The sequence below is a fragment of the Chelonoidis abingdonii genome, chromosome 7 (assembly GCF_003597395.2).
Source record: "Chelonoidis abingdonii isolate Lonesome George chromosome 7, CheloAbing_2.0, whole genome shotgun sequence".
NCBI classification, from domain to species: Eukaryota; Metazoa; Chordata; order Testudines; family Testudinidae; genus Chelonoidis; species Chelonoidis abingdonii.
This window is the reverse complement of record NC_133775.1, coordinates 58,566,088-58,580,077: the sequence shown is the minus strand read 5'-3', so window position 1 is coordinate 58,580,077 and position 13,990 is coordinate 58,566,088. Positions and strand designations below refer to the sequence as shown.

Below are 13,990 nucleotides of genomic sequence, written 5' to 3'. Positions count from 1 at the left end.
TTTCAGCAATTGGCTGAACAAGAAGTAGGACTGAGTGGACTTGTAGGCTCTAAAGTTTTACATTGTTTTATTATAATTCTACATTTGTAAGTTCAACTTTCATGATAGAAATTGCACTACAGTACTTGTATTAAGTGAATTGAAAAATACTACCTTTTGTTTTTTACAGTGCAAATATTTATACTATAAAATAAAGTGAGCACTCTGCAGCTTGTATTCTGTGTTGTAATTGAAATCACTATATTTGAAAATGTAGAAAACATCAGAAAATATTTAAATAAATGGTATTCTGTTATTGTTTAAGTGATTAATTGTGATTAATTTTTTTAATAACTTGACAGCCCTATTTTTTTGCATATGGCATGAGGGAGATGGGGAGCAAATTTCCTGCCAGAGCTTAGCTTTGTGACATCATCAGCAAATAGGGTGGTGATAGAGACTGGTGGGCTACAGAAAGCCCTCTAGCTTACACAGCTTGTTGTGGAATGAATTCTGTTCATGGGAAAATATGGTAGCAAACAAACTTGGGAGCAAGTAAATATGAATATGGAACATAAACTTTTATTAGCTGTCAGCCACACTTAACCCGTATGCAGCCGCAGCTTCAATGAGACACTATGTAACTGTATAGAAAGGGGTCAGTTTAGCAGTCTCGAAGACCCTAATTCAAAAAAGCATTTAAGCATGTAGTTAATGTGCATTCCTGAATCTTGGGTGCGACTGGGGCCCGGGGCCAGCCCTCATATGGGACAGGAAGGGAGTGCCACCCATCTCCGCTTCTGGCCCCAGCCCCCTTACTCCTATTCATGCTTCTCCCTCCCCCGCAAGCCGCAGACCCGCTTCTGGGGGCGGAGGGAATAGCAGTAAGGGTGGGCACAACCCTGAAAAGTTTGGGGACCACTGGCCTAAATTAAGATTCAATTGCTCATGGATGGAGCTGCACACAAGAAGACAACATGCACAGGCTAATTACTGATGATCACTTTTTCAAATAATTTTTGAAAATTTTATAATTTAAACTAACAGCAAATTCTTATCTATCTTAGGGTTTTATACTGCTACCCATCACCATAGTGTCCATGTACTTTCCATGTAAAATCAGTAGCAAAATCCTTAGCAGATTTTTTTGTGGAGCCTCTGACGCTGTTCTTTTCTCAGTGTGAACTATTGTTGGAATCTAAAATTGGGTCCAAATTTTCAAATGCAGGAGCTTTGAGTTAAATCCCTAATTATAGATTTAGGCTCTAATAAGTACATGTCTTTGAGGTGCCTAAATCCCACTGAATTGAATGAGAGTTGTGGATGCCCAGCACTCTTGAAAATCAGGCATTCTTCACTTAGGTGCCTAAGTCTATGGTCTAAGATCTGAACACTTTGTCCTTTCCTAGACTGTAAACTCTAAAGAGGAGCAATGCACTCTTCTGTCACTTGGTTAGCACTGCGATTGAGCACAGTGGTGCTTGGCTGATAGTAAAAACTAAAGCTGTTAAGGCTGGAAAATAGAACTGAAATAAAAGTTACTGGCAACAGTTGAGAGCTAAGCTGTGAGGATGGAGGCCCACCTACCTCAGGGTCTGGTCAGAGCAGTGGAAAGTCTATTCTCTTCTCTCTATCATTCAGTTTGTGATTGATTGCTTTTTATGGCACAGCATGGCTCCTACAGAGAGACACTTCCTCCCTTTTGTTAAAGCTCAGGTTCCATGGTAAATAAGACAATTATTCGAAGATATGATTCTCTTGTCTAAGACTCTGTAGTGCATGTGACTGGAGATCTGACTAGCTCACTTAACTGTAAGTGATTTATTAAACACTGTGTTTGTTTAATAAGTGGGCTTTGGAAAGCTATTGGCTGAGAACTCTGAACTTGAGACTTCAGGACCTAAAACCCTGTCCTTTTAGTAAAAGAAACCAGTTAATATCTATCTAGTTTCTAACAAATGTTTCTCTTTATTTATTTTAAAGTTTGACTTTATTCAGGTTTTAGCCAAGGGCTTCAGCTCTGTCAGCAACCTGGATAGGCACAGCAGAAGCCATTGAATCAAACTCTGCCAACCAGTACCACACAATGACTGTTTCCTGTTCTGCGTGTAGGGGAAATCTCAGACACTGTGGTGGAAAATGATCTGATTATTGCTGTTGATCCTTCTTAGTTAAAACATTAAAGTGTATTTGGACTACAGAAGGAATCCTTCAGACAAATAATACAGAAATGAGTATTAACTATAGTTGAAAACTCAGTTTGAAGTCATGCTTCACATTTGGCAGTTAGAAACTGCAACAAACACTTTAATTGTTTGAGAGAGTGCTTAACTTTCATATTTATAGATCCAGTTTTTCTGGACTAGTTGATTCACCACTGAGCCCCCCAGCAATGCTGGGAGGAGGCAGGGGTTACTACCGCAGCCACTTTATAGTCAGCTGACAGCTCCATAAGCAGACAAAGAAATACTCAGTGTAGTGAGCAGGAGAGTGAGTAATAACTTGAACTCTGCTTGCTTGTTCCATGGCCTTAAAGTTTTTTAACCTCTTCACTTTTGGATCCATAGCTGCATTCTATTGACATGTAAGCACTGTGTGCTCCCTAGAGCACTGGCCTGGTTAAACCTAGCTTGTTCCATTTCCCCCTTGTTCACTCTGGAACACTGGTGCCTAATCATGAATTGCACCTGAAGGAACAGCAGGAGACTCCTGATGTCCCATTTAAAGAGATTCACACGGTAGGGGAGGGATGTAGTACTGATATATATGGCATTTAAACATATTTTATTCTTTACTTCATAGTTTCTTTGCTTTCAATAAATTTGTATTTACAGAAAGCTTTTTCCAGTCACAGCTGCTTATTTCTTTGGTCCTACAGGAAAGTCATAATGCTGAATCTGTCACATCACAATTTTTTTCATGGCTATAAATAATACCCCTATTGAATGATGCCTTTCTTCCAAGGTTAAGCACAAGGAAGATCTTATGTAAAAGTAAATAATCAGTAATGGCAAAGGGACTATTGATAGTTAATTGAGAAGATAAATATAATTTGTCTGCAGGGCCATAGAAATGAGGTGTTGAGGGACCACAGAACTAGGTTCTCATAGGTTGTGGATAAGAGAATATTGGGGGGCAGTATAAGGCTCGATTATAAACCTTCCCCCCCCCCCCCCATCAGTGTAGAGTGTGTCAGTGTCACCATCTTTCCATTTTATTTAAAATATAGCCATTGGAGTTCAGTGGTCTGGTCCTCCCTGACCAGCCATTACAGTAGAGTAGGAAAGCTGCTGGAAATCATCCTTTACCAAAGAGTCTCAAAACTGCAATGCTGCTTTTCCATCATTCCAAGGTGTGGAGGGCAGTTGATCAACCTGGTATTAAATCCATATGAAATAGATCATTGCGTACTACAGGGACTATAGATTTAGCCTGATGCAGAAAATTGTCCTCAACATGCTATCTTTCCAGCACCCTTAAAGGGCCAATAGACTTCCCTCCTGCAAGTACTCTCATTACCAGCTAGCCCTGACCCAAACATGTGCCTTCCCCAGCTGGCTAGATGACCTTTCAGGAAGTAGATGGAAAAAGACCCCTGTATCTTTCCTAGGCCAGTTGGTTTATTAGTGGGGAAGGAGGTGTAGGGAATTATTGGAGCAGTATCGGGACTTGTGGGAAGCTTACAAGAGCCTCAGTGTTGGAATTTCCATCATCTCCCTGTATGCCCCCTACTAATGAGCTGGCTGGCACTGGCAGAATCAGCCAGATTCCTTTTCTCCAGCTCACTGATGCATTGAGGTGGAAAGAAAGCAGGCCAGAGCTTCACATGCACTAACTGGGTGCATGGGGTGGTGCTTGCCTGCACTTCAGGAGGGAGAGAGAAGTTCTTCTGCTCCTTTAATTATGGGAGTAAAGGAGGTACATGCTGAGGACTCAGGGCATGCATTGGCTTCCTGCTGGAAAGCTTTTCTAATACCTTCCTCTGCCTTGTGGCCCATGGGGCAGACTTGGGAGAAACAGCTACTGCAAGACCACCTGCCTAGGCTCCTGCTTTCCTTGTCCCTAGTGACACTAGTGAATCATCTAAGTGTGTGGGAGGGGGTTGGGAAATGTGAGAGGTGGCAGTCCTCAGGAATGAGGAGTGATGCCATAATGCACCCTGCCTTTGGAGCTGACACTTCTCTAGTGCAGTGCCAGGGTAAATTTTATTTGACTTTGGTAACCTTCATGAGGACTCTTTCCTTGTCCCCCATCCCTTGCTCCTTGGGGAATGGAGAAGGGAATGTAGTGTATTTTAAAGGACTGTTCCTGCTTTCTGTACCAGCAGGAATCCCATAACGACTCCTACTCTTCTGGCTTTGGTTCTGATACTTTGCTTTAACATTCTGGTATCTACAGTTGTCTCAACCATAATCCCTGCTCAACTAAATCCTCGTCTTACCCTGTGCTGCTTTGTTCCCATGGTGGTTGCTGAGCAAGTATTTTCAATAAGCTAAATATTAACAGTTGCAATTTGTTTTGAGCAGACCAGTGGTCAGATCTTTTTTCCGAGTAGAGAGTAGGAAACTCAGAGACTCGCCACTTCTTCAAGAAACAGGCAGAGCTGTCTTATATAATTTTTTTTTAGTGCACCATTATTTTCATACGATCACATCTCAACTCTTTCACAACTGAATGTCTGAGTCTTAAGCACAATGTACACTTAATTGACTGGATTTGTTTTCCTTTTTATTACACATTACTAGTCTCTAAGAATGCATCTCCCTAGATATGTAGTATTTTGTTAGAGAGGGCCCTCAAAGTGAAGAAAACATCTTCCCCTTTTCTGCTTTAGGATGTAAGAAAGGGCTTATTGCTTATTAGTATTTCATTCCTTGTGTAACCTGTTGTCTTTTCATGGAATCTATGGATAACTGGGGAACTAGTAGCATTATGGTATCATGAGGAACAAGGATGAATCATGAGCAATTTGGATGGTGATAAGGGGATGGAGAAAGATGTTTTTAAAAAATCTGTCCAACTCAAAACACCTGGGAAAAATAACTGGGAGAAAATCTCTGTGTAAGATCCAAACGCATGTAGCCTTACAAGAGTTCCAGTTGTTAGCTTCTCCAGAGAGTCCTTTGATTTTTCCCTTGTCTGTTGTTTCTATCTGTGTTCCTGTTCTAAGGTAAAGAATCAGGAGAAACTTTCAGGCTTTCATTACACATCATAAAGAAGCAAAAAACCATGCTCATGACATTTGCTGGTCTCAAAGGTGAGCTGCAACAGAGAGTTGGTTGCTCAGCTTTCTCTTTCCTAGAGATCATGTGATAATGTCCCAGGTAAAAGTTGTACCTCTCAAAAGTACCAGCTGTGACATAGCAATTATCTACTTTATAGTGAATTTCAAAGTGTCTTAGAAAGGGAAAATAAGGAAGCTTAAAGAAAGATTATTAAATTTTAAAAGTTCATCAGTGAAGTGATTATCAGCTAGCTATTCCAATGATAGAAAATAACAAAATGGACATCGAATAATACCTAGAAAATTTTCTTTACAAGACATTTTCCTTGTGTGTTATTTCCTGGCAGCACCCCAAAATGGGGTGACTCATTCCAGGACACTCCTTATAACAAAAGAATGGCCATACTGGGTCAGACCAAGGGTCCATCCAGCCCAGCATCCTGTCTGCAGACAGTGTCCAATGCCAGGTGCCAGAGGGAGTGACCCTAACAGGGAATGATCAAGTGATCTCTCTCCTGCCATCCATCTCCACCTCTGACAAACAGAGGCTAGGGACACCATTCCTTACCCATCCTGGCTAATAGCCATTAATGGACTTAACCTCCATGAATTTATCTAGTTCTCTTTTAAACCCTGTTATAGTCCTAGCCTTCACAACCTCCTGCGGCAAGGAGTTCCACAGGTTGACTGTGTTGTGTGAAGAAGAATTTCCTTTTATTTGTTTTAAACTTGCTGCCCATTAATTTCATTTGATGGCCCCTAGTTCTCATATTTTGGGAACAAGTACATTAACTTTTTCTTATTCACTTTCTCCACACCACTCATGATTTTATGTATTTCTATCATTTTCCCCCATTAATCTCCTCTTTTCCAAGCTGAAAAGTCCTAGCCTCTTTAATCTCTCCTTATATGGGACTCGTTTCAAACCCCTAATCATTTTAGTTGCCCTTCTCTGAACCTTTTCTAATGCCAGTGTATCTTTTTTGAGATGAATATTGCATACAGATGTGGTCACCTCAAGATGTGGCATATCGTGGATTTATATAAGGGCAATAAGATATTCTCCATCTTATTCTCTATCCCTTTTTTAATGATTCCCAACATTGTTTGCTTTTTTTGTCTGCTGCTGCACACTGCGTGGACATCTTCAGAGAACTATCCATGATGACTCCAAGATCTCTTTCCTGATTCGTTGTAGCTAAATTGGCCCCCATCATGTTGTATGTGTAGTTGGGGTTATTTATTCCAGTGTGGATTACTTTACATTTATCCACATTAAATTTCATTTGCCATTTTGTTGCCCAATCACTAAGTTTTATGCGATCTTTCTGAAGTTCTTCACAGTCTGCTTTGGTCTTAACTATCTTGAGCAGTTTAGTATCCTCTGCAAACTTTGCCACTTCAGTTTACCCCTTTCTCCAGATCATTTATGAATAAGTTGAATAGGATTGGTCCTAGGACTGGCCTTTGGAACACCACTAGTTACCCCTCTCCATTCTGAAAATTTACCATTTATTCTTACCCTTTTTTCCCTGTCTTTTAACCAGTTCTCAATCCATGTAAGGATCTTCTCTCTTATCCCATTACAACTTAATTTACGTAAGAGCCTTTGGTGAGGGACCTTGTCAAAGGCTTTCTGGAAATCTAAGTACATTATGCCCACTGGATCCCCCTTGTCCACATGTTTGTTGACCCCTTCAAAGGACTCTAACAGATTAGTAAGACATGATTTTCCTTTACAGAAACCATGTTGACTTTTGCCCAACAATTTGTTTTTCTACGTGTCTGACAATTTTATTCTTTACTATTGTTTCAACTAATTTGCCCGGTACTGACCTTAAACTTACTGGTCTGTAATTGCCAGGATCACCTTCAGAGCCCTTTTTAAATATTGGCGTTACATTAGCTATCTTCCAGTCATTGGGTACAGAAGCTGATTTAAAGGACAGGTTACAAACCATATGCATTTCCGCAACTTCGCATTTGAGTTCTTTCAGAACTCTTGGGTGAATGACATCTGGTCTCAGTGACTTGTTAATGTTGAGTTTATCAATTAATTCCAAAACCACTTCCTAATTACAGATCAATCTGTGACAATTCCTCAGATTTGTCACCTACAAAGGACGGCTCAGGTTTGGGAATCTCCCTAAGATCCTCAGCTGTGAAGACTGAAGCAAAGAATTCATTTAGTTTCTCTGCAATGACTTTTTTGTCTTTAAGTGCTCCTTTTGTATCTCAGTCGTCCAGGGGCCCCACTGGTTGTTGAGCAGGCTTCTTGCTTCTGATATATGTAAACATTTTATTACCTTTTGAGTTTTTGACTAGCTTGAGTTTTTATTTAATTTAAAGCCCCTATTTTTGAAATCCATTGCCTAGAAATGCTCCTCTTATGCTGCAGAAATTTAATCTTTGTAAAATTAATTTCTGGAAAGATTCTGGGGTAGAGCATTGTTGTCTTACTAGTTAGCTTTCACCATCTTTCCTCCCCACCAGGCTGGTGTTTTGAGGAGCAACCCAACAGCAAGTATTTAACTTCAGACTATTACCCAGGGATCAGATGGTGTAGATCAACATAACTCTTCTAACGTGAGGCTAAGAATCTGGCCCCATATCTCTTGCAGTCTGTTTTTTTTCATATGCTCTGGATTTTTGAGAAGAATTAGCTTTGCATGGCTCTCCTGTCTTCCTGAGGCTAATGTTTATGCTGTTGCTTTCATCTCAGGATACATATGTAATATGCTGGGGAAAACTTTCACTACCACTGCTTCTGCCATATTTCTTCTGTGGGCGAGAAGAACACTTCACTATCCAGAACTGTCAATCTAGCACATACTAGCAGTAGTAGTTCTCTTTACACAGTCAGTCTGAAAACACCTACCATTTAACCATTTTAACTCCCTTGCAAATAAGCTGGACACTTCCATTGCATCAGTACAATCTTCAAACGGTAGACTGCATTATGGTGCGTTTCCTAGTACATTAGAAGCTGGAAAGCAATGTGCAACTAGGAAACGTGTTATGCAAACTGGTAATATAGACAGGATAGGACTTCAGTTATAGCCACACTTTCACATTCTGAAAATTCACCTTTTTGAAGCTATAATTTTGCTTGCTTTATGAAGTAGCCTTGACTACCCAATTTTGACTATTCAATGAGCTATCTTACAAAAGAGGGGGAGGGATAGCTCAGTGGTTTGAGCATTGGCCTGCTAAATCCAGGGTTGAGTGTTTAATCCTTGAGGGGGCCATTTAGGGAATTGGGGTAAAAATCTGTCTGGGGATTGGTCCTGCTTTGAGCAGGGGGTTGGACTAGATGATCTCCTGAGGTCCCTTCCAACCTTGATATTGTATGATTCTATGAAATTTTTTGAAAGACTTTTAAGCAAAAATTCCTTCAGTTGTCATTGAAATACTGTAATTGAGAATGTAACATTACAGCATAAGACCTCTTTTTGGTCATCCAAAGGACCTTTTAAAAATGCATCTAAACACCCTTTTGATAAACCATTGGACCCATAGTAGGCTTTTGCATGGAGAGGGAAGAATAAAAATTGTCTACAATTTATTGTCAAATCACCTCTGAGCATGCTGTAATGGCATACCTAGTCCCCTTTGAGAATACAGTGCAAGCATCTTGGCCTGGCATGCAGGAATATTTTAATTGTAAACTGTAAATATCAAAAGTACAAGTGGCATAATCTTTCCACAGTGCAAATCAAAGGGCTTGGCCTTGCAAGATATTAAGAACCCTTAAGTTCCTATTGACTCTAATGAGAATCGGAGGGCTCAGTACTTCGGGGCCTATTTGTTTGATTTTTTTTTTTCTCTGTTGCTATTGCTTCATCTACTATTGCATTTTCACATGTTGCCCTGTAAACAAAGCCATGCAGAAAACTACCTGTAGCCAAACAATGGCAGTAGCACACGTGTGAATTCCTTTCTTTTCTCTTGCCCACATTCATTTTGTGAGGGTGTAAAATTCAAAGAGTAGTTAGGACCATTTCATTGTTCATATGAGAAATTAATGTGCAACTTTACTCCCTTAACCTACCCAAAAAACTTACATGGTTAAATATAAAAACTGAAAGCAAAGGGCACTGTCCTCATAGTGCAACATGGGCAATCTTGTGTTACATCATGTGTACCAATTCTGACGTTCTTGTATTTAAATATGTAACATAATGTTGTGAAAATGCCGGGCTTTGTTTCCAGGGATAGGAGGTTACATTTAACTTACTTGGTCCCACATTTTATGATGTACATACCACCCCTAATTTTTACTTTTCACCTTCTTTAAATGTTATCACCAGAATATCGATAGCTTTCCTCTCTTCTGCATTGTATCAAAAGATGAATAAGCATTATTCAAAGCATGACTCATGATAGTGTTTCACAGCTGACTTGACTCATCAAGGCATAGAAAATAATGTGAACCTATTTCCACTTCATCAGGAGTTGAAGCCAGCATTCATGAAGGAGGTGGACAGCCACTTCACAGAGTTTGTGAACCGTTTGATAGCAAAGTCTGTGCTTCTGGAATCCTCCACAGCAACATCCACCTTCCCTGTAGCTACCTGTTCAGAGAGAGACCTGCACAAACCCAAGTAAGCTGGTCCCTGGATGAGGTTAAGTTTCCTGCAACCTTCATAGTTTACAATGTTTTTGTCTTTAATATTGTCCTTCTTCTTCACAGGGGCTTGAGAGCACCTCCAGAACATGGAAAGCTCTTTATTGCTAGGAGGTCCCTCTTGGAGTGAGTACTTTAACTGCACTTGTTGTTTCTGAAGCATACTGGCTAAAAGTGCCTCACTTGGCCATCCTCACTATCTTTACTTTGGGACCTCTGCTTTATTATAGTTGAGCCCTTTCTTTCCATGTCCGATTCCTGTTGAATATTTTTTTTCAGCCATATATAGTTGCAAATGTCCCTGGAGCTTTATCTCTAAGAAAATGGATATTTGTTGAAAAGATAATGGTTCTCTGAAGCTACAAAGCAGTGTAGCTTGCTTGCCTGCCTGCCTTTCCCCTATGTAGAGGGTTCTGTAAACCTTTTCCCACATGCCCTTATCCACATGTGCTAGACAGATGGTGATAGTGGGAGGCACTAGGAATAGCTGTAGCCCTGCTGGAGGGCTGCCACAGCGCAACACTTGTTGGATCCTCAAATCTGAATTCCTTTGGGGAGAAACTGTTTATTGCTTGTGTTCATTGCTTTAATGGACCTGTCTCAGTTGTTGACTGCTGACAGTCCCCTTTGGATTCTTATGCAAGTCATTTAATCTTGTGACTAATTCTCCCTGTGTAAAAATAAGGTTGAGGATTACCTACTCCACCTTCAAAGAAAGAATTGTGAGATCTTCAGGTAGAAGAAGTGCTCGATGAGAACCAGGTGTCTTTTATTCACAAACATGAATTAATTCACACAACATCCCGGTGAGGTAGTTGTATCACCATCTTCTTACAGATGGTAAAAGTGAGGAACGGAGCAGTGACTTAGTCAAGTAGCAAGTCAGAACTATAACTCGGATCTCTTGTCTCCCAATTGTGCTGTACTTGTTGGGGCATGTTTCACAATGAAAGGAAACATTTGGAAGAGAAAAAGTACTATAGACAGTATATGCTATTCATATGTGTGCTAATGATATTGCTCTTCATTTGGACCTCCTCCCCAGTGAGCTGTTTGAAGTGAACCACATCCGGACAATCTACCACATGTTCATCGCTCTCCTCATCCTCTTCATTCTCAGCACACTTGTAGTAGACTTTATTGATGAAGGAAGGTAAGAAAGCATGTTGAAAGGGAAGCACTTGCATATTGAAAATTGATAATTAAAAATTAGTGGTACATAAAGTTACAAAATGGAGGAACTCGTACTCCAAGTATAATGCTGTGTGGACAGGTCATAAAACTTGTAAATAGACTCAACAAGCTTTAAAATTGTGCTAGAATTTACACCCTAGACAGACAAGGCAACCACAGAAGGCATAGGTAGATAGTGAGCAATTTTGTCATATGGCTCATAGGCTTTGGGCACATATCCTGGAAATATTATATCCAATGTCATTGGGCTAGAGGCATGCAGTTCTTGAGAACTCGGCATAAAGGTACGTGATAGCTTCTTTTCATTATGTTCTCAGAGCACCAGAATTATGAACTAGATGGTGGTGGTTCTTCATTTATGTCAAGTGAAGGAGACAGTGTAAACAGTTTTGAAAAATGGCAAATATACCTTTACCTCAATATAATGCTGTCCTTGAGAGCCAAAAAATCTTACCACGTTATAGGTGAAACCGCATTATATTGAACTTGATTTGATCTGCTGGAGCGCGCAGTCTTGCCCCCCAGAGTGCTGCTTTACTGCATTATATCCGAATTCGTGTTCTATCGGGTGGCGTTATATCGGGGTAGAGATGTACTTTGGCAGCCTTCTGTCCTGCATTAGTAGACTATACTGAACATACTTCTGGAGGACTGTACTGTTGCTAAATAGATGTAAATTAAGTTGTTCTAAGAGAACCTTGAAGGTCCTGGAACAGACTCAGTTATGTCTGTACTTAGATGCTTGTAGCCAGTAGTGAACATGCTTGAGAGAGAGAGAATGTTCCTCTGACTTGTTGACTTTATTGCTTAAATTGTAGTTGTTTTTGGCAGCTATCCCTGTAGATTACAAGCGAAACTGTGTTTTTCTTACTGATAATACAATTTCCTTGTTTTTCGTATATCAGAACCAGTTATGACATGACTTGTGTTAGTGTTTTTTTCATCTCTCATTGAGAGCTGGCACGTACAGTTCTGGATGAATGTAAACTGGCAGCAACTTGGGTTTCCAAATGGAAGCTTAGCTTTGTTTCTCAATTGAAAGTGATGTAGGCAGAAGGGGAAGAACTGGATGGATCTACATTGGAGACTTGTCTTCCATACAGAGGAACAGATTGTCTGTAAGATTTTGTCACAATAGTATCTGCAGTAATATCCTTTTTTTAAAACTGTCTTCCTAAATAGATCTGATAGTGTCTCAGATTACAGTTTGTAATCCTAGTATGAATCCAGATGGGAATGAATACATTTTAAGCTTTTGTGTACTTGTGGTATGTGTTCCTGAGAGGTTGTCCTGAGCCAGCAGAGTTTTAAATCTATAGAGTGAAGGCTCTTCTGAGGTAGAAGGGCTAGAAATTTAAAACTTCTAAATCAGACTAGATTCTAAAGGAGGGGAAAACCATTAAGGACCAGTCACAATATTAATTTGTGTGGATTTGAACTGTTCCTTCATTATTCTAAAAATAATCAACCATGTTCTATAGCAAATCTACCTAGGATTTAATTCCACCTTTTTTTAACCAAAGTAGATTTAATGCTAGATTTGTAAAGGTACTTAGGTATCTAGTGGGATTTTCAAAGGCACCTAGATATCCAACTCCTATTAAAATCAATGGATATCAGGTGTATAGGTATTTTTGAAAATCCCCACTAGGTGCTTATCTGCATCTTTGGGTGCCTAAATATCTTTAATAATCTGACCCTGAAGTCTTGTGAAACATGCTAAAGTGACATCTCTGAAGACTGAAATCCTGTTTATCCACAGAACAAGTACAGCCATGGAGGCATCAATAGAAACTTTTCTCACTTCCCAGTAAATGTCTCCTCCCTGTTTTGGAGGGACCCTTGCTAGAAGTGAGAGAAGTTCTGTCTCTGGGTCTCACTCTAGTATTGATTTAACAAAGCATTTAAGCACATGCCTACTCTTAAGTGCGTGCTTAAGCTCATTCATCTTCAGCAAAGAACTTAAACATGCACTTCCTTAAAACAGGCACTTAAGTCCCATTGAAGCCCATATGACTTAAAGTTAAGCATGTGCTTGCATGTGTTGTTGAGTCAGACCTTAGTCTTTCAGCCAGTCAGTGTTGCCAACAAGAGTGAGTGTGGTTTGGTTTTGCACAATGCACTTGTCCATTTAGGAATTGAACGGAGATCATCTACCAGCTGTTGTCTGCTAATGTCGCTTTCTGTGACCACTGCAGAACTGGGTTGGAAGCTTTCATAAATAGAGATAACGAACACCACATGCCACTAATCTGGCTTTGTCTCGTATCTGTTTCTTTTAGGCTGGTGCTTGAATTTGATCTTTTGGTCTTTGCTTTCGGCAAGTTTCCTGTTGTTGTTTCCACCTGGCTCTGCATGTTTCTGTCCACGTTCATTTTACCCTATGGCCTCTTCCTACAGTGGGCCCAGGGTCACTGTTGTTCCTCCCACCGGAAAATCCGCTCCCTCTTCTTTGGGATGCTCTTCATGCTCTTCCAAAGCATCGGGCTTGGGTTTGGGCCAACATATGTTGCTGTGTCGTATGCTCTACCTCCAGCCTCTCGGTTCGTTATAATACTTGAACAGGTGAGTCTCTGCATGGTGACTTCAGAGGCAGGACAGTAGATGGCTTTGCATGCTAGAATGAAAATTTTGTCTAGGAAAGAACTTGCTGAAAAGCCTTTTTTCCTCCTCAAAAGGATATTGTAGTGCCTGTCTCTGCATGTGAGACAATAGCAATTTGTAACTAAGAGACATTACTCTTGGCAACTAGTTCTGATTTTTTAAAAATATTTATTTTATTAACAGGCTTTCAATAATTCTATCCTTTGCCGATTGAATCAAATTCAGTATCTATTAATATGATACAATTGCACTAAACTATTGTATGTATATTTTTAAATATCATCTGTTGTAGACAAGGTGTACCCATGTGACTGCTAGAAGGAAGAGACAAGTGGAAACACCTGAAATATTGCCAATTCCCA

General features: G+C 40.1%; 1 protein-coding gene across 1 annotated transcript in view; it reads left to right on the top strand.

The window, feature by feature from the left end:
* SOAT1 (sterol O-acyltransferase 1) overlaps positions 1-13,990 on the top strand; it is a 53,354-nt gene that overhangs the window by 21,826 nt on the left and 17,538 nt on the right. Inside the window, exons 4-7 of the mRNA XM_032796169.2 lie at positions 9,656-9,807; positions 9,897-9,956; positions 10,876-10,983; positions 13,307-13,589. Coding sequence (XP_032652060.1) covers positions 9,656-9,807; positions 9,897-9,956; positions 10,876-10,983; positions 13,307-13,589 — 603 coding nt within the window. The remainder of the gene's footprint in view (positions 1-9,655; positions 9,808-9,896; positions 9,957-10,875; positions 10,984-13,306; positions 13,590-13,990) is intronic.